Source organism: Mustelus asterias, chromosome 4 (genome assembly GCF_964213995.1).
Source record: "Mustelus asterias chromosome 4, sMusAst1.hap1.1, whole genome shotgun sequence".
NCBI lineage: Eukaryota > Metazoa > Chordata > Chondrichthyes > Carcharhiniformes > Triakidae > Mustelus > Mustelus asterias.
In genome coordinates, this window is record NC_135804.1 from 1,416,914 (window position 1) to 1,444,187 (window position 27,274).

Here is a 27,274-nt window from a genome sequence, read left to right on the forward strand (position 1 = left end):
ACTGAGGCAGCAATGCTATCCATTGTGCTACCATGTTGCTGGATTAGTGGGGTAAATACAAGGGGCTACAGGAATAGGGCCTGAGTGGGATGGTCTGTTGCAGGATTGGTGACGCAGGGAGAGTTAATAGAACATAGAACAGTACAGCACAGAACAGGCCCTTCGGCCCACGATGTTGTGCCGACCTTCATCTGAAACCAAGATCAAGCTATCCCACTCCCTACCATCCTGGTGTGCTCCATGTGCCTATCCAATAACCGCTTAAATGTTCCTAAAGTGTCTGACTCCACTATCACTGCAGGCAGTCCATTCCACACCCCAACCACTCTCTGCGTGAAGAACCTACCTCTGATATCCTTCCTATATCTCCCACCATGAACCCTATAGTTATGCCCCCTTGTAATAGCTCCATCCACCCGAGGAAATAGTCTTTGAACGTTCACTCGATCTATCCCCTTCATCATTTTATAAACCTCTATTAAGTCTCCCCTCAATCTCCTCCGCTCCAGAGAGAACAGCCCCAGCTCCCTCAACCTTTCCTCATAAGACCGACACTCCAAACCAGGCAGCATCCTGGTAAATCTCCTCTGCACTCTTTCCAGCGCTTCCACATCCTTCTTATAGTGAGGTGACCAGAACTGCACGCAATATTCCAAATGCGGTCTCACCAAGGTCCTGTACAGTTGCAGCATAACCCCACGGCTCTTAAACTCCAACCCCCTGTTAATAAAAGCTAACACACTATATGCCTTCTTCACAGCTCTATCCACTTGAGTGGCAACCTTTAGAGATCTGTGGATATGGACCCCAAGATCTCTCTGTTCCTCCACAGTCTTCAGAACCCTAGCTTTGACCCTGTAATCCACATTTAAATTTGTCCTACCAAAATGAATCACCTCACATTTATCAGGGTTAAACTCCATTTGCCATTTTTCAGCCCAGCTTTGCATCCTATCTATGTCTCTTTGCAGCCTACAACACCCCTCCACCTCATCCACTACTCCACCAATCTTGGTGTCATCAGCAAATTTACTGATCCACCCTTCAGCCCCCTCCTCTAAGTCATTAATAAAAATCACAAAGAGCAGAGGACCAAGCACCGATCCCTGCGGCACTCCGCTAGCAACCTGCCTCCAGTCCGAAAATTTTCCATCCACCACCACCCTCTGTCTTCGATCAGACAGCCAGTTACCTATCCAATCGGCCAACTTTCCCTCTATCCCACACCTCCTTACTTTCATCATAAGCCGACCATGGGGGACCTTATCAAACGCCTTACTAAAATCCATGTATATGACATCAACCGCCCTACCTTCATCAACACACCTAGTTACCTCCTCAAAAAATGTTTCAGGTCAGAGTTTTGCAGCATTCTGCTTGTATTAATTTCCTACACGGCTGCAAACCCTTGTGCAATGAACAGGATGTGTTTCATTCCATCGTCATTTGTCAGAACTTTAGACTCTACAACAATGTCCCTATCGGATTGACGAGCCGGAGGAGGAGAATATGTCAGCAAGTGACTGGTCTTTCCAGTCAAAAGCACTGAGGAAATTCACTGTGTTGAGAAGGGGCTGAAAATTAAATAGTTAGAAGTGATAAATTTTGGGAAATAGGCTTCATTGGACAGGGTGAATCTGTACTAGTTCCGTCATTTTTCCAGAGAATCTGTTCCTTAAATAGACCCCTGCTAGCTGAAATTGATCCTGCAAATTAGGGTTTGCTGTCTTTCCTCCGGTACAATCCCAGTAAACTGCTGCCATTGCCCCTTCTGAAGAGCAGATTCGGAGCAAATCTGTGCTAACTTCTCCCAATGCTGTTGTGATCAGTCAAATCACATGGCAAAAGTTGCCATGACAGTTTTCTCATGAGAGAGAGACAGAGGGGTAGAATTGGAGTTACTGGCTACAGCTGTGCCATCAGGAATTCCAGTTGAACAGGTTTAACTCCTGTCCAGCTCCCTGTGGCTGTGGGGTTGTTTGCTTCTTATTATTCACCCAGCCCAAGCAGTACAACAGGCACGCAGCTGTACATTTAATTTGATCTTTAATTTCTACACATTAAAAAAATCTCAGTTGTAATCAAATCATAAATAATCCAAATACAAAAGCACAGCTGGTGGATGCAAATCTACCGCAAGAGAACTGCAGATCTGTCGATTTTTGTATGGGGTGTGATTTGTTTTGGGAGCTTGCTGGACTGGTGGGACAGGGTTTAAATAGAAATGAATCCTCATGGGAGGCACCAGTTCAGGAGAAATAAACATGTGACCTTCAAAAGGGCGATCTCTATATCACTCCCTTATTCACTGGGTAATTACACTCGTAGTTGTTAGAAGGTATTCTGAGAGACAGGATCTACAGGCATTTAGAGACGCAAGGACTGATTCGGGACTGTCAGCATGGCTTTGAGTGCAAAATCATGTCTAGTAACCAAGGTAGATGAGGGCAGTGCAGTTGATGTTGTCGATATGGACTTTAGCAAGGCACCACATGGTAGGTTGTTGCATCAGGTTAAATCTCACAGGATCCAGGGTGAGATAGCCAAATGGATACAAAATTGGCTTGATGACAGAAGACAGTATTGTAGCGGGTTGTTTTTCAAACCGGAGGATTGGTGCTGCATCCACTGTTATTTGTCATTTATATTAATGATTTGGATGAGAATTTAGGAGGCATTGTTAGTAAGTTTGCAGATGACACCAAGATTGGTGGAGAAGGTGATCTAGAATTGCAACGAGATCTTGATCAATTGGGCCAGTGGGCTGACGAATGGCAGATGGAGTTAATTTAGATAAATGAAAGATGATGCATTTTGGTAGATCAAACCAAGGCAGGACTCAGTTAATAATAGGGTGTTGGGGAGGAGTTATAGAACAAAGATCTAGGGGTACAGGTTCACAGCTCCTTGGAAGTAGAGTCACAGGTGGACACAGAGTGGTGAAGGCGGCATTCAGCATGCTTGGTTTATACAGGAGTTGAGATGTCCTGAAGTTGTACAAGACATTGGGAAGGCCACATTTGGAATACTGTGTACAGTACTGGCTACCCTATTATAGAAAGGATATTAAACTAGAAAGAGAAAAGATTTACTCGGATGCTACTGGGACTTGGTTTGAGTTATAAGGAGAGGCTGAATAGACTGGGACTTTTTTCCCTGGTGCATAGGAGGGGTAGAGGTGATCTTATAGAGGTCTATAAAATGAGGGGTATAGATTGGTTAGATAGTCAACATCTTTTCCCAAAGGTAGGGGAGTCTAAAACGAGAGGGCATAGTTTAAGGTGAGGGGGAGAGATACAAAAGGATCCAGAGGAGCAATTTTTTCCACACAGAGGGTGGTGAGTGTCTGGAACAAGCTGCCAGAGGTTGTGATCAGTCAAATCACAATTTTGTCTTTTAAAAAGCGTTTAAACAGTTATATGGGTAAGATGGGTATAGAGGGATATGGGCCAAATGTGGGCAATTGGGACTAGCTTAGTGGTTTTAAAAAAAGAGGGTGGAAGGTGGCATGGACAAGTTGGGTCGAAGGGCCTGTTTCCATGCTGTAAACCTCTAACTCCTAACAGCGAGGACCGGGGGGGGGGGGGTCTAATGGTCAGATGAGAGAGAGCGGGACATTAATTTCACTTCCCCATCATCACAACAGAAAGTACAGTGAACCACACAGCAGCAACAGAGATTAGTGAAATGATCAAACTTTACACATCTTGATTAAGTGAACTTGTTAAAAACAGAACAAGTTCTGTACAAAACACTTCTAGTATTTATGCATAAATTAAATCCACATTGACCCAGGTTAAATAATGCAGTTAAAGTCACTTACCCAAAAATAAATCATTTGCTGTTTAAGATTTATATTCTAATTATTAAATTAAGGCACAGTTTTCATTTGAGTATCAAACAGTAATATTTTAAATCTACCCTGTAGACAGTATTTATAAACTAAGAATAGCATTGGCCACACAACCTCAAGAATCCGATCGGAATCTGCTTGTTCATTGGCCTGAATGAGGGGGAGGGGATGTCAATTCACCTTTGGCCTTTGACCCCATTTCTGGGGTGTACGCCGAAGAGGATCATAATTGATCAGATGTTCTGGATAATGACAAACTGAAGCGAGTGTCAAAATGAAGTATCCTGACCCTCTCTCTTTGTATGTGAACTCCATTGAGAAGCAGCTCAAATCCCAGTGCATACCGTGTGCAGAACAGAAATATACACAAACACACACGACACAGACTGAGAAACACACATGACAACCGAGAAACATGTCACAACAAAAACTGAGAAACACACATGACAGACTGAGAATGCATAACACAGGGCGAGGTCCCCAACAACCTGTTAGAAATCAGCTGTGTTACAGTCAGGATGTCTCAGTTATGCTGTAGGACAGTGAGACATGAGCTAATTCGAGAGAGAAAATGATCAACTGATTGTCAGTTGCAAATGTGTTTGAGAGAGAGTAGAGATTAAACAGCTGGACTTTGAGCAGGAAAGGTACCATGTCTGCAATGAGGACATGGCATGCGAGATAAATCACGGACGTCAGTATCCAGACACCATTTAGGAAGCCTCCGTTTATGGCTCATGGGAGCAGAGACAGGGTAGAATTATCTTTCCGAGTTAGAATCACTGGCTCCCTCAGTACAGAGAGCTCCCATCCAATACATCTGTGAAATGGGCACTGCTTTCAGAGACGGGCGGGGGGCTGTCCTCCACAGTTGAGGGAAGGCTGACTGTACTTGCGGTCTTCTTTGTGTTCTTAGTTCCCCAGTTGAGGAATGACAGCTTTTTCACCACTTTCTTGCCCTTCCTGCTTTTCCCATCATCCAGAGTTAAGCATGTCAATGAGTAAGTCTTGGGCAGTCCGCCACTATATGTGGCACACTTGGGCTGAAATCAGAAGGAAACAGAATCAGCAAGCAATCCAAAAATTGCCACGGTTAATGAACTGCCTACACCCGAAAATGTGAATTATTTCCTAAACCTCCGTCGGTGAAACTGAAACCCTCAATAACAGATTGTTCTCCATCGCGAGAATGGGAAATCACAGCTCGGAAAGTTACAAACTGGGTTTAGACAAAAACTAAAAACATTTTCCTGCTTCATTGAGGAGGCTTTGCCCCTCCCACAGATTGCCACAGTTTGTAGTTCCTGCAAACCAACGTTTGACCCTTGTCAGCTGGAGCAAGATACTGCGCACGCTTAACAAACTGAACATTTCTACAATAGAAGCTCCGCTCTCTCTCACAGAGTTCATTATTCAACAGGGAATTAAATATATTAGGGGAAAAGAGGAGAAAGACCAGTAATTAGCAGTAAATAAACACAACCTGGTAAAAGGGGCATGACTGACAGAGCTTCCTGTGACCTGTTTATTCAGGAGATTAGACAAAACAGATTTAATTACACCATTAGACAGTGTACAGAACAAGGCCAGAAATGAAAGCATAGAGAATGTTATATAAAGTAAATAGGTACAGAGTGAGTTACAAGCTGGGATAAACAGATAGGCCTGAAACTAGTCAAATACAGTTTGAACGTTTCTCTGCTGGGGCCAATATTTCTTGAAGTTTTGGTCATTTCCATCAGAGAACGGCTTGTTGGAATAAATAATGGGAATATTCAGAGTTCCAACTGCAGTTTATAGAGAGATGGTGATAGAGTGGAAACGTCACTGGATTGGTAATCAAGGCTCGGGTTCAGGCTATAGGGCCATTGGTACAGATTTCACCAAGACAGCAGGTGGAATTTAAAACTAGTCTCCGTGATGGTGACGACGAAACCATCATAAAAACCATCTAGTTCACTCATGTCCTTTTAGAGTTCAGGAAAATGAGAGATTGAGGGGGTTTTAAGAGAGTGGACGCTCAGATTGATTCCACTGGTCAGGGAATCTAAAACACAGGCCATAGTCTCGGAATAATCAGAATCCCTATAGAAAAAGGCCATTGGGCCCATCGAGCCTGCACTGACAACAATCCCATCCAGGCCCTATCCCCATAATCACCCTACCAGCCCGTCTGACACCAAGGGGCAATTTAGCATGGCCAATCCACCTAACCTGTACCTCTTTGGACTGTGGGAGGAAAGTGGAGCACCCGGAGGAAACCCACGCAGACAGGGAGAACGTACAAACTCAGTCACCAGAGGCTGGAATTGAACCCAGATCCCTGGTGCTTTGAGGCAACACTGCGCCACCGTGCTGCCCTAAAGAAGCGGCTGATCATTTTGGGACAGAGATGAGGAGAGATTACTTCACTCAAAGGGTTGTGAATCTTCAGAATTCCCAAGTTGAGGGTTGTAGATGCTCCAATGTCAAATATATTAAAGGCTGTGGGACAGACAGGTTTTGGGTCTTTTGGGGAATTAAGGGATATGGGGAATGGGTGAGAAAGTGAAATGAAGCCCAAAATCAGCCACGATAACAATGAACATAAGAAATAGGAGCAGGAGTAGGCCATCTAGCCCCTCGAGCCTGCCCCGCCATTCAATAAGATCATGGCTGATCTGAAGTGACTCAGTTCCACTTACCCGCCTGATCCCCATAACCCTTAATTCCCTTACCGCTCAGGAATCCATCTATTCCTGACTTGAACATATTCAACAAGGTAGCCTCCACCACTTCAGTGGGCAGAGATTCACCACCCTCTGAGAGAAGAAGTTCCTCCTCAACTCTGTCCTAAACTGACCCCCCTTTATTTTGAGGCTGTGCCCTCTAGTTCTAGCTTCCTTTCCAAGTGGAAAGAATCTCTCCACTTCTACCCTATCCAGCCCCTTCATTATCTTATATGCCTCTATAAGATCACCCCTCAGCCTTCTAAACTCCGAGTACAAACCTAATCTGCTCAATCTCTCCTCATAATCTACACCCCTCATCTCCAGTATCAACCTGGTGAACCTTCTCTGCACTCCCTCCAAGGCCAATATCCTTTCCCATGTAAGGGGACCAAGACTGCACACAGTATTCCAGCTGCGGCCTCACCAATGCCCTGTACAGATGCAGCAAGACATTTCTGCTTTTATATTCTATCCCCCTCGCGATAAATGCCAACATCCCATTTGCCTTCTTGATCACCTGTTGTACTTGCAGACTGAGTTTTTGTGACTCATGCACAAGGACCCCCAGGTCCCTTTGCACAGTAGCATGTTGTAATTTTTTTCCATTTAAATAACAATCCAATTTGCTATTATTTCTTCCAAAGTGAATAACCTCGCATTTGCCAACGTTATACTCCATCTGCCAGATCCTCGCCCACTCACTCAGCCTGTCCAAATCTCTCTGCAGACCTTCCGCTTCCTCCACGCAATTCACTTTCCCATTTATCTTCGTGTCGTCAGCAAACTTTGTTACCCTACACTCAGTCCCCTCCTCCAGATCATCTATGTAAATAGTAAACAGTTGAGGCCCCAGTACCGATCCCTGTGGCACGCCACTAGTCACCATCTGCCAACCAGAAAAGCACCCATTTATTCCAACTCTCTGCTTCCTGTTGGATAGCCAATCCCCAATCCACGCTAACACCCTACCCCCAACTCCGTGTGCCCCAATCTTCTGCAGCAACCTTTTGTGAGGCACCTTATCGAATGCCTTTTGGAAATCCAAAAACACCACATCTACCGGTTCCCCTCCATCAACCGCACTGGTCACATAGAATCATAGAAACCCTACAGCACAGAAAGAGGCCATTTGGCCCATCGAGTCTGCACCGACCACAATCCCACCCAGGCCCTACCCCCATATCCCTACATATTTTACCCACTAATCCCTCTAACCTACGCATTCCTGGACACTGAGGGGCAATTTTAGCATGGCCAATCAACCTAACCCGCACATCTTTGGACTGTGGGAGGAAACCGGAGCACCCGGAGGAAACCCACGCAGACACGAGGAGAATGTGCAAACTCCACACAGACAGCGACCCGAGCCGGGAATCGAACCCGGGACCCTGGAGCTGTGAAGCAGCAGTGCTAACCACTGTGCTACCGTGCCGCCCATCACATCTTCATAAAAATCCAGTAAGTTCGTCAAACATGACTTTCCTCTCATGAATCCATGCTGCGTCTGCTTGATCGAACCATTCTTATCCAGATGGCCTGCTATTTCTTCTTTAATGATGGATTCCAGCATTTTCCCCAACTACAGACGTTAAGCTAACCGGCCTGTAGTTACCCGCCTTTTGTCTACTTCCTTTTTTAAACAGCGGCGTAACAGTAGCCGTTTTCCAATCAGCTGGCACTACCCCAGAGTCCAGTGAATTTTGATAAATAACTACTAATGCATCTGCTATTACCTCTGACATTTCTTTCAGTACCCTGGGATGCATTCCATCCGGGCCCGGGGACTTGTCCACCTTCAGTCCCGTTAGTCTACCAAGCACTGCCTCTCTAGTAACATTAATTGTATTGAGTACCTCTCCTCCCACCAACACTCGATCGTTAATATTCGGTAAACTATTTGTGTCTTCCACCGTGAAGACCGACACAAAAAACCTATTTAAAGTCTCAGCCATTTCCTCGTTTTCCACTATTAAATCCCCCCTCTCGTCCTCCAAGGGTCCAACATTCACTCTAGCCACTCTATTCCTTTTTATATATTTGTAAAAACTTTTACTATTATTTTTTATGTTTAGAGCTAGTTTAGTTTCATAATCTATCTTTCCTTTCTTTATCGCTTTCTTAGTCATTCTTTGTTGTTTTTTAAAGCTTTCCCAATCTTCTAAGTCTCCACTATTTTTGGCCACTCTGTACACATCGGTTTTTAATTTAATACTCTCCTTTATTTCCTTCGTTATCCACGGCTGGCTATCCCTTTTCTTACAGTCCTTCTTTATCACCGGAATATATTTTTGCTGATCACTGAAAAAGATCTCCTTAAAAATCCTCCACTGTTCCTCAGCTATCCTACCGACCAGTCTGCTCTCCCAGTCCACCCTAGCCAATTCAGCCCTCATCCTATCGTACTTCCCTCTGTTCAAACAGAGGACATTGGTTTGGGACCCTACTTTCTCCCCCTCCATCTGCATCAGAATTCTCCATATTGTGATCACTCGACCCAAGAGGGTCCTTCACAAGAAGATCTTTAATTCTACCTGTCTCATTACACAGTACCAGATCCAAGATAACTTGTTCCCTCGTAGGTTCTGTAACATACTGTTCAAAGAAACTATCCCGACAGCATTCTAAGAACTCTTCCTCATCACACCACGTCCAACTTGAGTCGACCAATCAATATGCAGGTTAAAATCCCCCATGATTATTGCCGTTCCGTTTTTGCACGCATCCATTATTTGTTTGTTTATAGCCCTCCCCATCTCAACATTATTATTTGGGGGCCTATAGACCATGCCTACTAATGTCTTTCTCCCCCTACTATTCCTTATCTCTACCCATAACGATTCCACGTTTTGCTCCTTAGAACCTATGTCGTCCCTCACTACTACCCTGATATTATCCTTTATTAACAGAGCTACCCCACCACCTTTTCCATCCTGTCTATCCTTCCTAAATGCCTGATACCCCTGGATATTCATCTCCCAGTCCTGGTCACCCTGTAACCACGTATCTGTAATGGCCACTAGATCATACCCATTTGTGCTGATTTGTGCCATCAACTCATTTACTTTGTTCCGAATGCTTCGTGCATTCAGGCAAAGTGTCCTTATTCCAGCTTTTATCTGGACCCGAATTGTTGAAATGTTATTAACCTCCTCCCTCTTACACTGTCTATAACCCTTCTCTGTTTGCGAGCTAACTGCCTCGCTCCCAGTCACCTCGCCTTGATCCCCTCCCCCCAACCTATCTAGTTTAAATTCTCCCCAGTAGCCTTAGCCTGAAGGGCAGAGCTGCTCGAGGGTCTGAATGGCCTACTCTCCTGGCCAGAATTCTCCAACCTCGTCCACAGCTGGGATTCTCCAGTCCCACTGCAGTGAACGGCATTTTGGCTGGCTGTCAAATTCTCCGTTCTCACTGGCAGCGGTGGCGGGCAAATGAGATCGGAGATTCCAGCGACTATTTGTGTCCTTACCTGTTCTGGCCTACAGGTGCCAGCCACCAAGCCCACAGCAATGTCTCTGCCTCTGCAATGGCTGAACAAACCACTCTGTTCAAGGGCAGTTAGGATGGGCAACAAATGCTGCCCTGGTTAGTGACACTCACACCCAGCAAAGAATAAATTTACACTGCTGGCAGGGAGAAGCTGAAGCTTCAGGGAAAAGTGGAAGCAGTTTTATCACCCCTGTAAAGTCAACAATAATCAAACTTCCTCAATCTACTCAATCCGACAGGTATAAAATCATTGGGAATGAAGGTGCTGTTAAAAAGATAATTTGTATGAAGCCAAAGTGTTTATTGACAGGAGAGCAAGCAGGCCAGCTGAGGACATGCTCACCTGATCCATGTGTACAGTAACCACATCTCAAACAACTGATTTGCATTACAGTTGGAACAACACTTTGGCACAGAAACAGAATAAAGATGTAGGGTTGGGACCGAGGTCACAAGGACAAAGCCAAAAACCATCAGCTGCTGACCAGCAAGGAGCCAAGTTCACAGCAGCAAGGAGCTAACTTCATCGCCACTCCCACAGCCAGTCACTGCCGTGCAACTGAACAGGAAAATAAACCTGGCCACAGCACCCTGCACAGAGAGGCTGGGACAAACCAGACATTCCACATCCAAGCAGCACTTGTGGCAGAACCTGCTTCTCACAGATTGGGCCCTTTTGGAATGGGTGGATGTACGTCGATTTCCAGAAGGCATTTGATAAAAAGCCCCATCAGTGGTTAGAGGAAAATAAAAGCCCATGGTACAGAGGGCAACAGATTGGCAAGGATTGACGATTGGCTAGCTAACAGGAAGCAGAGTTGGTATAAATGGGTCTTTTTCTACTTGGCAGGATGTGATGAGGGGTGTGCCACAGGGATCAGTGCCGGGGCCTCAACTATTTATATCAATGACTTGGATGAAGGGACTAAAGGTCTGGTTGTGGAATTTGCTGATGACCCAAAAATAGGTAGGAAAGTAAATAGTGAAGTGGACGTATGGAGGCTACAAAAGGATACAGATGATAGGTGAGGAGAATGGGCAAAGATCCGGCAAATGGAGCATAAAGTGGGCAAATGAAATTCTCCATTTTGGCTGAAAGAATAAAAAGCACATTATCTAAATGGTGAAAGTAGTGAAGGCGGCAAACGGCATTTTGGCCTTTATTGCAAAGGGGTTGGAGTTTAAAAATAGGGAGGTTTTGTTGTAATTGTACAGGTTGTTGGTGAGGCCTCGCCTGGAATACTGCTACAGTTTTGTTCCCCTTACCTAAAGGAGGATATAGTAATATTGGAGGCAGTCCAAAGGAGATTCACCAGGCTAATTCCTGGGATAAGAGGGTTGTCCTATCAAGAGAGACGAAATAGTCTGGGTCTGTATTCCTTGGAGTTTAGAAGAGTGAGAGGTGACCTTATTCAGATCCTGAGGGGGCTTGACAGGGTAGATGGTGAGATGTTTTCACTAGTAGAGAGTCTTGAACAAGGGGACACAGCTACAAGATAAAGGGCCGATCATTTAAAACTGAGATGGGAGAAACTTATTTTCGCAGAGGGATTCTCTGCTCCAAAGGCTGGATCATTAGACGTATTTAAAATGAAGGTGGATAAATATTTGATAGATCGAGGAATAGGGGGTGATGGGGAAATGGCACAGAAAAGGAGTTAAGATCGGCATAGATCAACTATGATGGTATTGAATGGCGGGGCAGGCTGGAAGGGCTGAATGGCCTCCTACTGCTTCTGTTTTTCCCTCAACTATCTCCCAGGTATGGGATTCAGTAACAGTATCTCAGGTGTGATAGCTAACTCCACCTGCCAGAGGGATTGGATCTTGTTTGTTTGACAGATTCTCACTCGTGGAGATGCCGGCATTGGACTGTGTTGGGGACAATAAGTAGACCCATAACACCAGGTTGAAGTCCAACAGGTTTATTTGGAAACACGAGCTTTTGGAGCGCTGCTCCTTCATCACCTGGTGTTGAGAGATTCTCGCGCCGTTATTGAGCAGAATAACCAGTGCCGTTTATTCAGTCTGGAAAATGTGATCATCTCCATGCAGAGGCTGACAATTCCCCATGTTCACGTGGGCAGCACGGTAGCACAGTGGTTAGCACTGCTGCTTCACAGCTCCAGGGTCCCGGGTTCGATTCCCGGCTCGGGTCACTGTCTGTGTGGAGTTTGCACGTTCTCCTCGTGTCTGCGTGGGTTTCCTCCGGGTGCTCCGGTTTCCTCCCACAGTCCAAAGATGTGCGGGTTAGGTTGATTGGCCAGGTTAAAAATTGCCCCTTAGAGTCCTGAGATGCGTAGGTTAGAGGGATTAGCGGGTAAAATATGTGGGGGTAGGGCCTGGGTGGGATTGTGGTCGGTGCAGACTCGATGGGCCGAATGGCCTCCTTCTGCACTGTAGGGTTTCTATGATTTCTATGATTCACTCACCAGCTGCAGAGTGTCTAGGCCTTGAGGGCTGACAACCTGGATGTCGAGTCCACCTTCTGGCATCTCCTCCAGCAGCTTCACCACCTCACTCGCTGAGTTCCACTTACAGTCTTTCCCTGCAACGGACACAATGATATCTCCATCCCTCAGTCCTGCCCGCTGGAAAAGAACAGGGGCAGATTCAGGACCCCTTCATTAACCAAGCACCGATATACGCGCCTCCCTCACACTCGCCTCGCTCACACCAGAGCTCTCTTAGAGATGGCACAGTAAGTAGTCTCACAACAACACCAGGTTAAAGTCCAACAGGTTTATTTGGTAATAAAATAACTAAATAAACCTGTTGGACTTTAACCTGGTGTTGTGAGATTACTTACTGTGTCTACCCCAGTCCAACGCTGGCAACTTCACATCATGTCGGCACAACATCGTGGGCCGAAGGGCCTGTTCTGTGCTGTACTGTTCTATGTTCTATGTCTTAGGGATGGAGCAAGGTAGTGTCAGGAAAAGACAGAAGAGGGTTGGAATGTCAACGTGAAGTTCCTGCCAGCTCTATCTGCTCACCCTTGGGCACCTTCAGACTCTTAAACCTGACCCTTGTGGCCATTCTTCCTGTGAGCCTGGTTTGATTGAAGCAGGTGCTTCTGTTTTGGGGGAAGATGGAAGGGTAACATTGGCAAGCCTGAGTCTGCCACCCCATGGTGATCAGGGCACCAACTCTTGTGGTGGTGATACCTTGCCTGCTGGAGGGGTGTGTCTGAGGGCAGAATATAGAGCCCAATATCCACCATCCCAGTAAAGACCCGGAGCTTCCCCGCAGAGGTGAGGTGAGAAATAAAGTCATCAGCAAGTGACATTTGATCCCAAACGTTCAGGTTTTAAGCAGAGGAAAATGAGGTTTTGCTTACAGCGGCATGACTGGTTGGATCCAAACTGATAACCTGCACCGCCGACTCTCCCTGGAGCCGGAATGCCTGATCCTGGTCCCCCGGAATCAAGCAGATTTTACGAGGTGCCGTCCATTTCTGTTTAGCTGAGAACACATTCATCGGGCCCTGAGGGAAACAATTCCAGCCAAAGGTTAATGACATGCCCAAGAAAATAATTCAATCAATTTCTCAAATTATTTGTGGGATCGTGCTGTGCAAGTGAGATCAATGGCTACTCAACATGCTGGTCTGAGGAAATATCGGACCTGGGAGAGTTCACTAGCTATCTGTCTAGTTGGAACTTCGAGAGTCAGTTGTAGGGGGTGCGGGGGAATTATTGCCCCTGGGTTGGGGTCTTATAGCGAACTGAACACAGAATCCAGGCTGCCTGTGCTGAGCAAACACCGAACCGTCAGGATGGGTCGTGTCAAGTGTGGCTCTAACATACAAAGCTCCGCACCCTCCTGATTCCAGTGATCTGATCTGCGAAAGCAGGAAGTGCTCTCAGTGAAGCCTGGGTTGCAGAGTAGGAGTGGAATAAGGAACAGGGGTAGGGGGCAGAAGTCAGTCAGGGATTCTGATCTCTGTCCAACAATCATGTCTAAAATAGTTCCCAAGTGTGCGGTCAGAATTGTGTTCAGCTGGTTAGTTAGGGGGGTTATGTGGGTAAATACGTGGGGTTATGAGGATAGAGCCTGGGTGGGATTATTGTCGGTGCAGGCTCAATGGGCTTTCTGCACTGTAGGGATTCTATGACCATCACTTCCTAATCGATTAGCCTGTCCACTCATTATGGAGACAAAGGATGTCCACTCAGCACAGAATAGTCAACGTCTCTCGAGCAGAGAAAACAGTTTACAGGAAAGTATTGCTTGGATATTGGGAGTTACAATTGGCAGCAAGTGGGAGTGTTTCTAATCCCTCCCCGCTCCCCCCCACCGGCCCCAATCCTCCCTCTCCACTCTGAATCCCCTCCCCCACTGCCCCCAATCCCTCCTCCCCCTTGTTCCCAATCCCCCCCCCCACACTGCCCCCAATCCCTCCTCCCTCTGTTCTCAATCCCCACCCCACCCCCTGCCCCTGTTCCCAATCCTCCCCCAGCCTGGAATATGTACCAGTTCATGGAAGAAATCCACCACTTTCACTTTGGAGAATTGTGGCTGTACGATTTCAATCTTTTGATCACTTTTAGCTGTGGGAGGAAAGAAACAGAATCTCATCAAACCATCCGGAGGAAGAGTGAAGGTTACTGAAGAACAAGGAGAGATCCACTGGGAAAAGCGTGTACCAATAATATTGGGAGCAGTCATCATATCAAAATCGTCCTCCTGTTCGTGCTCAGCGTACTTGCTGAGTGAGCGTTTATGGGAAACTCTCAGAATCTCCTGAAGGATCTCGATCTTCCTCAGAGATCTGCAGAGGTTCTGAACTCTCACAGCTTCCTCATGTCCCATGATGGCTTTCCTCAGATGTGCTTTCCCTGTGGATACAGGACATGGATGAGGAAGAGCTCAGTGCTAACTGACTCTCAGCTCAGATTCTAACTTTTATTTCATAATCCACTAACCCATTCACTAGAATATTTCACATTTTAAAACCCACAGAATATTTCAAACCTTTGCTTTCTCACCAAGGGAAATGAGGGTCTGAGCAGTAGGAGGTGTTCTACATTCTAACAGGAATTAGTGAGGGTTTAGAACAGATGGGGCTCTGAAATCTCGATCCCGGATGTAAAGAACGGAGAAGGAGGATAAGGTAAACACAGGGAAGCTTTTGTCAAGAAAACTTTGAGGAATTAGAAAGTTGAACAGTGCCAAGAACCAGAAAACTAGGAAAACAAAGGCATTAAAAAATTGGTAAGTAAATTCAAGCAATTAAATCAAATTTATAAATATATAAAAAAGCAAGAGGATAATTATGGAAAGGGCCAATTAGAGACAAAGTTGTGGGAGCAGAAGACATGGGCATAGTTCTTATTTTGCATCAGTCTTCACAAAACCTGGAGGAGATGCAGTCATTTTAGCTGCAGAGGAGGAATGTGGGATATTGCTGGAGGTAAATAAGGAGGAAATATTCAGCATCTTTGAAAGTGGATAAACACCAGACTCAGATGAAGCGTAAAAGTACAGCAGGAAATAGTATAGGCTTTGCCATCATTATCCAATCCTCTGCAGTTATAGGTGTGGTGAGGAGAGGACAGATGAATTCATTACAGGTCTTACGAAGCGAGGCTGAGCAGTTTAGGACTGTGGTCTCTGGAGTTCCGAAGGATGAAGGATGACCTAATTCAGTTATACATGATAAAGGGGATTGAGAATGTGTACGGAGAGAGGATGTTTCCCCTTGTGGGGCAAGCTAGAATGAGATGTCAGGATAACGGGTAGCAGATTTAAAGCAGGAGGAAAAATTGCTTCCCTCAAAGGGTTGAGAGTCTGTGGAATTCTGAGTGCGGTGGATGCTGGGTCATTGAGTAAATTTGAGGAGATACAGATTTTTAATTAGAAATGGGCTGACGGGGTTATGGAGAACGGACAGGAAAGTGGAACGGAAGCAGAGAGGAGGTCAGCCATGATTGCATTGAATGGCAGAGCAGGCTAGAGGGGCTGAATGGCCTCCTCCTGCTCCAAATTCTTATGTTCAGTGAGCCTGACCTCAGCGGTGGGCAAATTATTGGAAATAATTAGAAGAGAGTGTTATTTAGTAAAGCACAAAATCATTCAATAATAAAGACCTTGTTATGGGGGAAGCAAACCACACACTCTCTCGTGCAAACCAAACCTCAGAGTGCTGGCAGCACTTTCTTACCTACACGTTTACGCTCCTCTTTGCTTCGAAGAATGGAGAGTGGCAAGAGGCCGTCAGGCATTGCATCGTACAGCTGAGAGAGCAGCATTTCTTGCTGATCAGAGTCATCCCGAGGGTTCACTGCAACACAGAGAGAGAATACAAACACTGCACACACTATCACAGGGTAATACTCTACAGACTCTCCTTCCCCATGTACCCCGATTAACTGACAGAGTGCCAACACCTTACCCAAGTAGAATCTCAGACAGTGAGCACTGGCTGGCTATTTGACTATGGAGGGCATCAAGGTGAGCATATAAGAACAGAACTAGGAGCAGGAGTAGGCCACCTGGCCCCTCGAGCCTGCTCTGCTATTCAATAAGATCATGGCTGATCTTTTTGTGGACTCAGCTCCACTTACCCGCCCGCTCACCATAACCCTTAATTCCTTTACTGTTCAAAAATGTATCTATCCTTGCCTTAAAAACATTCAATGAGGGAGCCTCAACTGCTTCACAGGGCAGAGAATTCCACAGATTCACAACCCTTTGTGTGAAGAAGTTCCTCCTCAACTCAGTTCTAAATCTGCTTCCCCTTATTTTGAGGCTTTGCCCCCTAATTCTCGTTTCACCCGCCAGTGGAAACAACTTCCCTGCTTCTATCTTATGGGCGGCACGGTAGCACAGTGGTTAGCACTGCTGCTTCACAGCTCCAGGGTCCTGGGTTCGATTCCCGGCTTGGGTCACTGTCTGTGTGGAGTTTGCACATTCTCCTCATGTCTGCGTGGGTTTCCTCCGGGTGCTCCGGTTTCTTCCCACAGTCCAAAGATGTGCAGGTTAGGTTGATTGGCCATGCTAAACATTGCCCTTAGTGTCCTGGGATGTGTAGGTTAGAGGGATTAGTGGGTAAATATGTAGGGATATGGGGGTAGGGCCTGGGTGGGATTGTGGTCGGTGCAGACTCGATGGGCTGAATGGCCTCTTTCTGTACTGTAGGGTTTCTATGATTATCTATTCCCTTCATAATCTTATATGTTTCTATAAGATCTCCCCTCATTCTTCTGAATTCCAATGAGGATAGCCCCAGTCTACTCAATCTCTCCTCATAAGCCAACCCTCTCAACTCCGGAATCAACCTAGTGAATCTCCTCTGCACCCCCTCCAGTGCCAGTATATCCTTTCTCAAGTAAGGAGACCAAAACTGTACACAGTACTCCAGGTGTGGCCTCACCAGCACCTTATACAGCTGCAACATAACCTCGCTGTTTTTAAACTCCATCCCTCTAGCAATGGAGGGCAAAATTCCATTTACCTTCTTAATTACCTGCTGCAATATACGATTGGCCTCAGCCTGGCCATGCCCCCAGCCCATCCACACCCGGCCATGCCCCCACCTGCCCACCCACTCTCAGTACTCACATTGGTGATCTAGCATCGCAACAGCCACAAAGTAATGTGCCAGTGCTCTGTAATGTTCCAGCTTCACCTGGATAGTGTAGAACCACGCTGGGGGAACGTGCTCCTTGATGGGAGCCTGCGTGATGGACCGGTTAATGAGGTTGTACACATCTGACACCTAGGAAATCCAGAGAAGAAACATTAACCAAGTCAGGTAACCTCACCTGTTCAAATAAAACTCAATTTTCAAAATCAACAATCCTGCTGCGACTGTTTCAAAATCATTGGCTGCAAATCCTTGCGGGAACCAGAGCTGGTGAAATTCCAGCCTTGTATTAATTACCAGTTCACTCCTCCAGTCAACCTGGGTCTGTCAGAGTAAGTCCACAACGCAAGGTGCAGAGTTAGCCACAGACACACCCCAGCAGGAGGTATCACCCATTCCAGCTACTGGTGCAAGGAGTTAACAAACTGGTTATGTTACTGTCAGAGACCCCAGAATTCAGAGTTCAAATCCCAGCACAGCAGCTAGGGACTAAATCAATCTGGAAGATAAAGCTAGTGATGTTAACCTACAACTACCAGACTGTCATAAAGATCCATCTGGTTCACTAATGCCCTTTAGGGAAGGAAATCTGCCGTCATTACCTGGTCTGGCCTACATGTGACCCCACAGCCACAGCTCTGGACTCTGAAATGTCACTCAGCCATATTCACGACGGCTGACCTGCACTATCAAAGGGCCTGGGAAATAAATGCCTTTTCCAACAATATTCACATCCCAGGATTAAAAGCCAATTGTGGAACTTACCTTGGCAGCTTCCTGGGCTACCTGCAGCAGAGTGAGGAACTGGTTGCGAATCCCAGGCAGCACCATCTTTTCAAAGGCACATTCTTGGGCTTGGGCCAACATCAGGCGAATCAACATGTTCTGCATCGATGGACTCATGTCAAAACTTGGCGTGTGTGTAAATGTTTCCTTCAAGTGGGTCAGCACCCCTGAAAAGAGAGACAGGCATAAGGGATACAGTCCAAGACCGACAGAGAGAGCGAGAGAGAGACAGGCATGAGGGATACAGTCCGAGACCGACAGAGAGCGAGAGAGAGACAGACAGGCATGAGGGATACAGTCCGAGACCGACAGAGAGAGCGAGAGAGAGAGAGGCGTGAGGGATACAGTGGAGACAGAGATCTGGGAACCATTGACACAAGTGATTACGTGACCCAATAATTCTTGTTTCAGCAGAAATCTCATCATTGCTGATTTGTCCACTCATTCAATCCCCCCAATAAGCTCTGAGAATAAACATCCCGAAGAGGGGGGGAATGGATCAAGAGGGCAGCTGTAGAAGCAGCCTGGGTAAGTGGCTGCAGTGATCTTGTAGATGGTATCTACTGCATAGACTATACTCGTATTCCCTGCAACATACAGGATTGAGATGTGATCTACATCAGAACAGAAGCATAGGTAGGCAATAAAGCTCACTAATGCTGCTTCACCATTCAGACCACCACAGAACTCCCCACCCCTTTCAAACTCTTCACAGTCCAATTAAATCTCAGGCTGTGTACATTAATCAGCTGAGCATTCACAGCTCAGAGAATTCCAAAGATTCACAACCTTGAGTAAAGTAACGTCTCCTCATCCCAGTCCTAAATGAGTCATAGAGATTTACAGCATGGAAACAGGCCCTTCGGCCCAACTTGTCCATGCCACCCTTTTTTTAAAAAAAAAACCCTAAACTAATCCCAATTGCCCGCATTTGGCCCGTATCCCTCTATACCCATCGTACCCATGTAACTATCTAAATGCTTTTTAAAAGATAAAATTGTACCCGCCTCTACTACTACCTCTGGCAGCTTGTTCCAGACACTCACCACCCTCTGTGTGAAAAAATTGCCCCTCTGGACACTTTTGTATCTCTCCCCTCTCACCTTAAACCTATGCCCTCTAGTTTTAAACTCCCCTACCTTTGGGAAAAGATATTGACTATCTACCTTGTCTATGCCCCTCATTATTTTATAGACCTCTATAAGGTCACCCCTCAGCCTCCTATGCTCCAGAGAAAAAAGTCCCAGTCTAGTCAACCTCTCCTTATAACTCAATCCATCAAGTCCCGGTAGCATCCTAGAAAATCTCTTCTGCACTCTTTCTAGTTTAATAATATCCTTTCTATAATAGGGTGACCAGAATTGCACACAGTATTCCAAGTGTGGCCTTACCAATGTCTTGTACAACTTTAACAAGACATTCCAACTCCTGTATTCAATGTTCTGACCGATGAAACCAAGCATGCCGAATGCCTTCTTCACCACTCTGTCCACCTGTGACTCCACTTTCAAGGAGCTATGAACATGTACCCCTAGATCTCTTATAACAGTGGGCCCAGCACTGATCCCTGAGGCACACCGCTGGTCACAGGCCTCCAGTTTGAAAAACAACCCTCTACAACCACCCTCTGGCTTCGGTGAAGAAGCCAATTTTGTATCCATTTAGTAACCATTGTATCCAATGGTTGTGCCCCTGACACTCGACTCCCAAGCTGGGGAAACTACCTTGCAGCCCCTACACTGAGAATTTTGTATGTATCAATAAAGTCTTAATAATGCACTCAGCAAAGCAGAATAGGTTTAGAACAAGTCAACTTAGTTTTACTGAAGGGAAATTCTGTTTCTCCATTGAGACCATGGGGGTGATTCTCCCAGCCCGGAACGCTGCTCGAGCAGTGCCACAGGCCAGGGAACATCAGCGGAGGCTGTTTCACACGCTTCCTGCTGGGCACCTGGGCCTCCCAGCCAAGATTAAGCGTCATCAGCTCAGTGTGAAGCTCATTTCAATATTTAAATTGCGATTTCCATCTGATTAGCAGGCCCAGGACTGAAGTCTCGGAGTCCGCTAGCATCTCCCCCCGCCGGGAGTGGCTCACTCCAGTGGGGTTTACAACTGCTCCCCACTAACAGGGAACAGGCGGCCAACCCTGCTGGAGGAGTGAGGGGACAATAAGGCCCCCCTGGGAGATCAGGGGTAAGGGGGTGGTGCCCTCTGGCAGTGCCAGCCTGGCCCCACCCAAGGGGTAAACTGGCAATGCCCAGGCAGTGTTAAGGGGGCAGGCCCAATGCCACTCTGCAATCAGGATTGGTGGCAGAGGAAGGGAGGATGGCAATTGGGGCTGGAAAATCAGGAGGTTTGGACCTGCCCATGGAGGTCAGTGATGGGGGCTTGTGGGGCTGGTCAGCGATCGGGAGGCTGGCAATGCGGGACTACTGTGCATGTGCCGATCTCCACTCTGACAGGTCAGCGCGTGTGCAGTGGCCCCCTCAGCGCTATGCTGCCGGCCTCGCGGGCGAGGATAGGCCCCGCTGCCTGATTTTCAGAGGGAATTCCGCTAGGGCTCTCTGTGATGCAGTCAATCTGAAAATACACAGCGGTTACTCCCATTTTCACCTGAATTGGACTTAAAAAAAAGTCTAAGGAGAATCCCAGCCCATATCTGGAACACAGTGCGCATGTTCGATCTCCATATTTATGAAAGGATATATTTGCAATCGAGGGGGTACATGGACGGTTCACTAGATTGGTTCCTGGGTTGAGAGACTGAGTAAATTGGATTTGTATTCTCTGGAGTTTAGAGAAATGAGAGGCGATCTCATTGAAATATTGAAGATTCTGAAGGGTATGATATGGTGGTTATAGAGATTGTTTCCACTGGCCGGGGAATCTAAAACACAGGGGCACAGTCTCAGGATAAAAGGGGAGGGTCATTTAGGACTGAGATCATAGAAACATAGAAACCCTACAGTGCAGAAGGAGGCCATTCGGCCCATCGAGTCTGCACCGACCACTATCCCACCCAGGCCCTATCCCCACATATTTTACCTGCTAATCCCTCTAACCTACACATCCCAGGACTCTAAGGGGCAATTTTTTAACCTGGCCAATCAACCTAACCCGCACATCTTTGGACTGTGGGAGGAAACCGGAGCACCCGGAGGAAACCCACGCTCAAAGGGCTGTGAATCTTTGGAATTCTTCACTGTTGAGTAGTTTAAGGCTGGGGAAAGACAGGTTTTTGATCTCAGGAAATTAGGGGATTATGGGGAGCAGGCAGGAAAATAGAGTTGAAACCCAAGATCTGCCATGATCATATTACAGCTGGAGCAGGTTGGATGGGCTGAATGGTCTTCTCTTGCTGCCATTTCTCATCTTATATCACCTCTCATTCTATGAAACTCCAGAAAGCATTAGCCCAGCTGTCTCAATCTCTCCTCAAAGATCAGCCCTCTGATGCCAGGGTTCTTTGTTGCAGTACTCACTCCATTCCGGATGCGCTCTCACCCTGTATAATTGAAGCAAAATTTGCTTCCTCATTCCCCAGCTCTCCCACAATAAAATTAACACAAGTTGCTTTCCAGAGAGCTTGTTGCATCTGGATGTCAACCTCCTGTGACTGCGATGTTTAAGATGATTAAAAAAGGTAAAGGCGATATACTGCTCACTTAAAATCGGAGATAAAAAAAGACTGTTGAGTTTGGTAGTCAGTGGAAAATGTCAAAAATGGAGATAAAGATAGATTTGTTAGACAAAGGTATTCAGGATTATGTAATCAAGGTGAGTCAACAGAGTTTAGATATAGATCATCTAGGATCTAATTGAATTGTCCAACTTGCTCAACAGGCTGGAAGTTACGGGCCGTCCAGACTCTAAACGCTGGCTCTATTCTCTCTCCACAGATGCTGTCAGACCTGCTGAGATTTTCCAGTATTTTCTGTTTGTTTCAGATTCCAGCATCTGCAGTATTTTGCTTTGGTATGTTACCAATAGAGAGAAACATCTCAGAGAAAACCCTCACCCTAGACTTCCCATCAGAGGGGAATGGAGAGTCAGGAGCTGGGGTCATCTCCCCACCCTCCCACTCAGAGCGTGGGCTTAGTGTGAAAAGGGTCTCCAGGCGTCAGGTCACTTGTTTTGTCTGAACATTTCCTGCTTCAGGTGTTACTCCCAGCTGCCTGATCCCTCTGTCAGCAAATAAACAGACCTGCAGCGAGCTGGGATATTTCTTCTCCCAGCAGTTTTCCAGGAACAGTTTATTGGTGAATCAGGGCAGCAGCTGGAACTGATATTCTTCACCGTGTCAGAGTCAGTAAAATATCATCCTCTCTTTATCCAGCAGTTATCCCAACTTCACCCTTGCCAAGGAGACAATCATCCCCCTCCTCTCACCACGAGCCAATCCCCCTCCTCTACTGAGTGTTGACCCAACTCCCTGGTGTCCAGTGTAAGAGACCCTGGAGACAAATGGCCCACGGCTCAGCCCTGTGGCACCAATCCTGCCCACTCTCCCAATGCTTCAGAAGGATCAAACAAACAAAGAACAATACAGCACAGGAACAGGCCCTTCGGCCCTCCAAGCCTGCGCCGCTCATGTGCCCAACTAGACCATTCGTTTGTATCCCTCTATTCCCAGTCTGTTCATGTGGCTATAGAAACATAGAAAAACTACAGCACAAACTGGCCCTTCGGCCCCACAAGTTGTGCCGAACATATCCCTACCTTTTAGGCCTACCTATAACCCTCCATCCTATTAAGTCCCATATACTCATCCAGGAGTCTCTTAAAAGTCCCTATTGAGTTTGCCTCCACCACCACTGACGGCAGCCGATTCCACTCGTCCACCACCCTGTGTGTGAAAAACTCCCCCCTAACATTTCCCCTGTACCTACCCCCCAGCACCTTAAAACTGTGTCCTCTCGTAGCAGACATTTCCACCCTGGGAAAAAGCCTCTGAGAGTCCACCTGATCTATGCCTCTCAACATCTTATATACCTCTATTAGGTCTCCTCTCATCCTACGTCTCTCCAAGGGGAAAAGACCGAGCTCCCTCAGCCTATCCTCATAAGGCATGCCACTCAATCCAGGCAACATCCTTGTAAATCTCCTCTGCACCTTTTCAATCTTTTCCACATCCTTCCTGTAATGAGGCGACCAGAACTGAGCACAGTACTCCAAGTGGGGTCTGATGAGGGTCTTATATAGCTGCATCATTATCCCCGGACTCCTAAACTCAATCCCTCGATTGATAAAGGCCAGCACACCATACGCCTTCTTAACCACCTCCTCCACCTGCAGGGCCGATTTTAGAGTCCTATGGACCCGGACCCCAAGGTCCTTCTGATCCTCCACAGTACTAAGAGTCTTTCCCTTTATATTATACTCCTTCATCCCATCTGACCTGCCAAAATGGACCACTACGCATTTATCTGGGTTGAAGTCCATCTGCCACTTCTCCGCCCAGTCTTGCATCCTATCTATGTCCCTCTGTAAATTCTGACATCCCTCCAGACTATCCACAACCCCCCCAACTTTCGTGTCGTCGGCAAACTTACCAACCTATCCCTCCACTTCCTCATCCAGGTCATTTATGAAAATGACAAACAGCAAGGGTCCCAGAACAGATCCCTAGGGCACACCACTGGTGACCGACCTCCATTTAGAAAAAGACCCATCTATACACACTCTCTGCCTCCTTTGGGCAAGCCAGTTCTGGATCCACAGGGCAGCAGCCCCTTGGATCCCATGCCCTCTCACTTTTTCGAGAAGCCTTGCATGGGGGACCTTATCCAACACCTTGCTAAAATCCATATAAACCACATCTACCGCTTTCCCTTCGTCAATGTGTTTAGTCACATTTTCGAAGAACTCCACCAGGCTCATAAGGCACGATCTGCCTTTGACAGATAAGTCTTAAACGATCCCAGCGTGTCTGCCTCAATCACCTTGCTTGGCAGCGCATTCCAGGCCCCCACCACCCTCTGTGTAAAATACGTCCCCCTGACATCTGTGTTGAACCTTGCCCCCCTCACCTTGAACCCGTGACCCCTTGTGTTCGTCACCTCCGACCTGGGAAAAAGCTTCCCACTGTTCACCCTATCTATGCCCTTCATAATTTTATACACCTCTATTAGGTCGCCCCTCATCCTCCGTCTTTCCAGGGAGAACAACCCCAGTTTACCCAATCTCTCCTCATAGCTAAGACCCTCCATACCAGGCAACATCCTGGTAAACCTTTTCTGTACTCTCTCCAAAGCCTACACATCCTTCTGGTAGTGTGGCGACCAGAACTGGACGCAGTATTCCAAATGTGGCCTAACCAACGTTCTATATAACCGCAACATCATATGCCAACTTTTATATTCTATGCCCCGTCCAATAAAGGCAAGCATGCCATATGCCTTCTTCACCACCCTCTCCACCTGTGCTGCCACCTTTAAGGATCTGTGGACTTGTACACCCAGGTCCCTCTGTGTGTCTATACTCCTGATGGCTCTGCCATTTATTGTATAGCTCCCCCCTACATTAGATCTACTGAAATGCATCACTTCGCATTTATCTGGATTAAATTCCATCTGCCATTTCTTCGCCCAATGTTCCAGCCTATCTATATCCTGCTGTATTCTCTGACAATGTTCATCACTATCCGCAACTCCAGCAATCTTCGTGTCGTCCGCAAACTTACTGATCGCACCAGCTACATCTTCCTACAAATCATTTATATATATCACAAACAGCAGAAGTCCCAGTACAGAGCCCTGCGGAACACCACTAGTCACAGACCTCCAACTGGAAAAAGACCCCTCAACTGCTACCCTCTGTCTTCTATGGCTAAGCCAGTTCTTCACCCATCTAGCTAGCTCACCTTTTATCCCGTGAGATTTAACCTTTTGCACCAGCCTGCCATGAGGGACCTTGTCAAACGCTTTACTAAAATCCATATAGACGACATCCACGGCCCTTCCCTCGTCAATCGTTTTTGTCACCTCCTCAAAAAACTCAACCAAATTTGTGAGGCATGACCTCCCTCGATCATTAATACGATCATTACAGCCTACTGTAGAGGCCACACTGCGATTAACCAATGACATCCCAGGGTCGTCCACAGCTCAGGGAGCCTCAGGGTGCTCGGGACTGCTGAGCGGCTGCTTCATATACAAAACAGCGACCAGTGTCCACACGCGCGCACACACAGTCATTAGACATGTTAAACAGTGACTCTGTACAGTTACACAGCAAGTGATCCTTACCCTGCTGAATAAACAGTGACTCTGTACAGTTACACAGTGAGTGATCCTTACCCTGCTGAATAAACAGTGACTCTGTACAGTTACACAGCAAGTGATCCTTACCCTGCTGAATAAACAGTGACACTGTACAGTTACACAGCAAGTGATCCTTACCCTGCTGAATAAACAGTGACTCTGTACAGTTACACAGCAAGTGATCCTTACCCTGCTGAATAAACAGTGACTCTGTACAGTTACACAGCAAGTGATCCTTACCCTGCTGAATAAACAGTGACTCTGTACAGTTACACAGCATGTGATCCTTACCCTGCTGAATAAACAGTGACTGTGTACAGTTATAGTGAGTGATCCTTACCCTGCTGATTACACACTAATTCTGACAGAATATGCTGTGACAAGGGGGGGCGGGGGAAAGAGAGAGAGAGAGAGAGGAATGATGAGCAGGTTCCATCAGATGCAGACATGTGGACAACAGCTGCTGCTGTCACTGTAGCGGGAAAGAACGCTTCCCATTGCCACCACAGCTTATGGAATCGCGCTGGGTGGTTGGGGTGGGGTGAAAGTTGGTGAAATTAAACGAGTTGGCGAGTGGAAAAATTCCGAAACGAGGGAATTAACAATCAGCCAGCGGGAATACTGACCTGCTGCTTTCTGGAAAGAATCAATGGCGTTGTCAAGGCCAGCTTGGGTCCTGCGATCGCTCCGAGTGCCAATCTGTGTGTAAAGTGCTCCGATATTGAATAAAATGCTGGCTTTCTCCAGAGACAGATGTTGTTGGCACACAGGCACACCAGTGAAGGAGTCGTACCTCAAAGTAAATAGCAACAGTCAAATCATTGTCCTGCTCAAAGGACAGCCCTCAGCACTGACCCTCTGACAGTGCGGCACTCCCTCAGTACTGACCCTCTGACAGTGCGGCACTCCCTCAGTACTGACCCTCTGACAGTGCGGCACTCCCTCAGTACTGACCCTCTGACAGTGCGGCACTCCCTCAGTGTTGACCCTCTGACAGTGCAGCACTCCCTCAGTACTGACCCTCTGACAGTGCGGCACTCCCTCAGTGTTGACCCTCTGACAGTGCGGCACTCCCTCAGTACTGACCCTCTGACAGTGCGGCACTCCCTCAGTGTTGACCCTCTGACAGTGCAGCACTCCCTCAGTACTGACCCTCTGACAGTGCGGCACTCCCTCAGCACTGACCGTCTGACAGTGCGGCACTCCCTCAGCACTGACCCTCTGACAGTGCGGCACTCCCTCAGTGTTGACCCTCTGACAGTGCAGCACTCCCTCAGTACTGACCCTCTGACAGTGCGGCACTCCCTCAGTACTGACCCTCTGACAGTGCGGCACTCCCTCAGTACTGACCCTCTGACAATGCAGCACTCCCTCAGCACTGACCCTCTGACAGTGCAGCACTCCCTCAGCACTGACCCTCTGACAGTGCGGCACTCCCTCAGTACTGACCCTCTGACAGTGCGGCACTCCCTCAGTACTGACCCTCTGACAGTGCAGCACTCCCTCAGTACTGACCCCCTGACAGTGCCGCACTCCCTCAGTACTGACCCTCTGACAGTGTGGTACTCCCTCAGTACTGACCCTC

General features: G+C 47.1%; 1 protein-coding gene across 1 annotated transcript in view; it reads right to left on the reverse strand.

The window, feature by feature from the left end:
* Window positions 1-54: 54 nt before the first annotated feature.
* Window positions 55-27,274, reverse strand: part of LOC144492445 (rhophilin-2-like) — a 62,226-nt gene continuing 35,006 nt past the window's right edge. The window contains exons 7-15 of the mRNA XM_078210467.1: window positions 26,316-26,482; window positions 18,407-18,594; window positions 17,617-17,773; window positions 16,217-16,336; window positions 14,700-14,891; window positions 14,527-14,603; window positions 13,391-13,537; window positions 12,483-12,641; window positions 55-4,896 (exon numbers count right to left, since the gene is read on the reverse strand). Of these exons, the coding sequence (XP_078066593.1) occupies window positions 4,645-4,896; window positions 12,483-12,641; window positions 13,391-13,537; window positions 14,527-14,603; window positions 14,700-14,891; window positions 16,217-16,336; window positions 17,617-17,773; window positions 18,407-18,594; window positions 26,316-26,482 (1,459 nt within the window). The 3' untranslated portion in view covers window positions 55-4,644. The remainder of the gene's footprint in view (window positions 4,897-12,482; window positions 12,642-13,390; window positions 13,538-14,526; window positions 14,604-14,699; window positions 14,892-16,216; window positions 16,337-17,616; window positions 17,774-18,406; window positions 18,595-26,315; window positions 26,483-27,274) is intronic.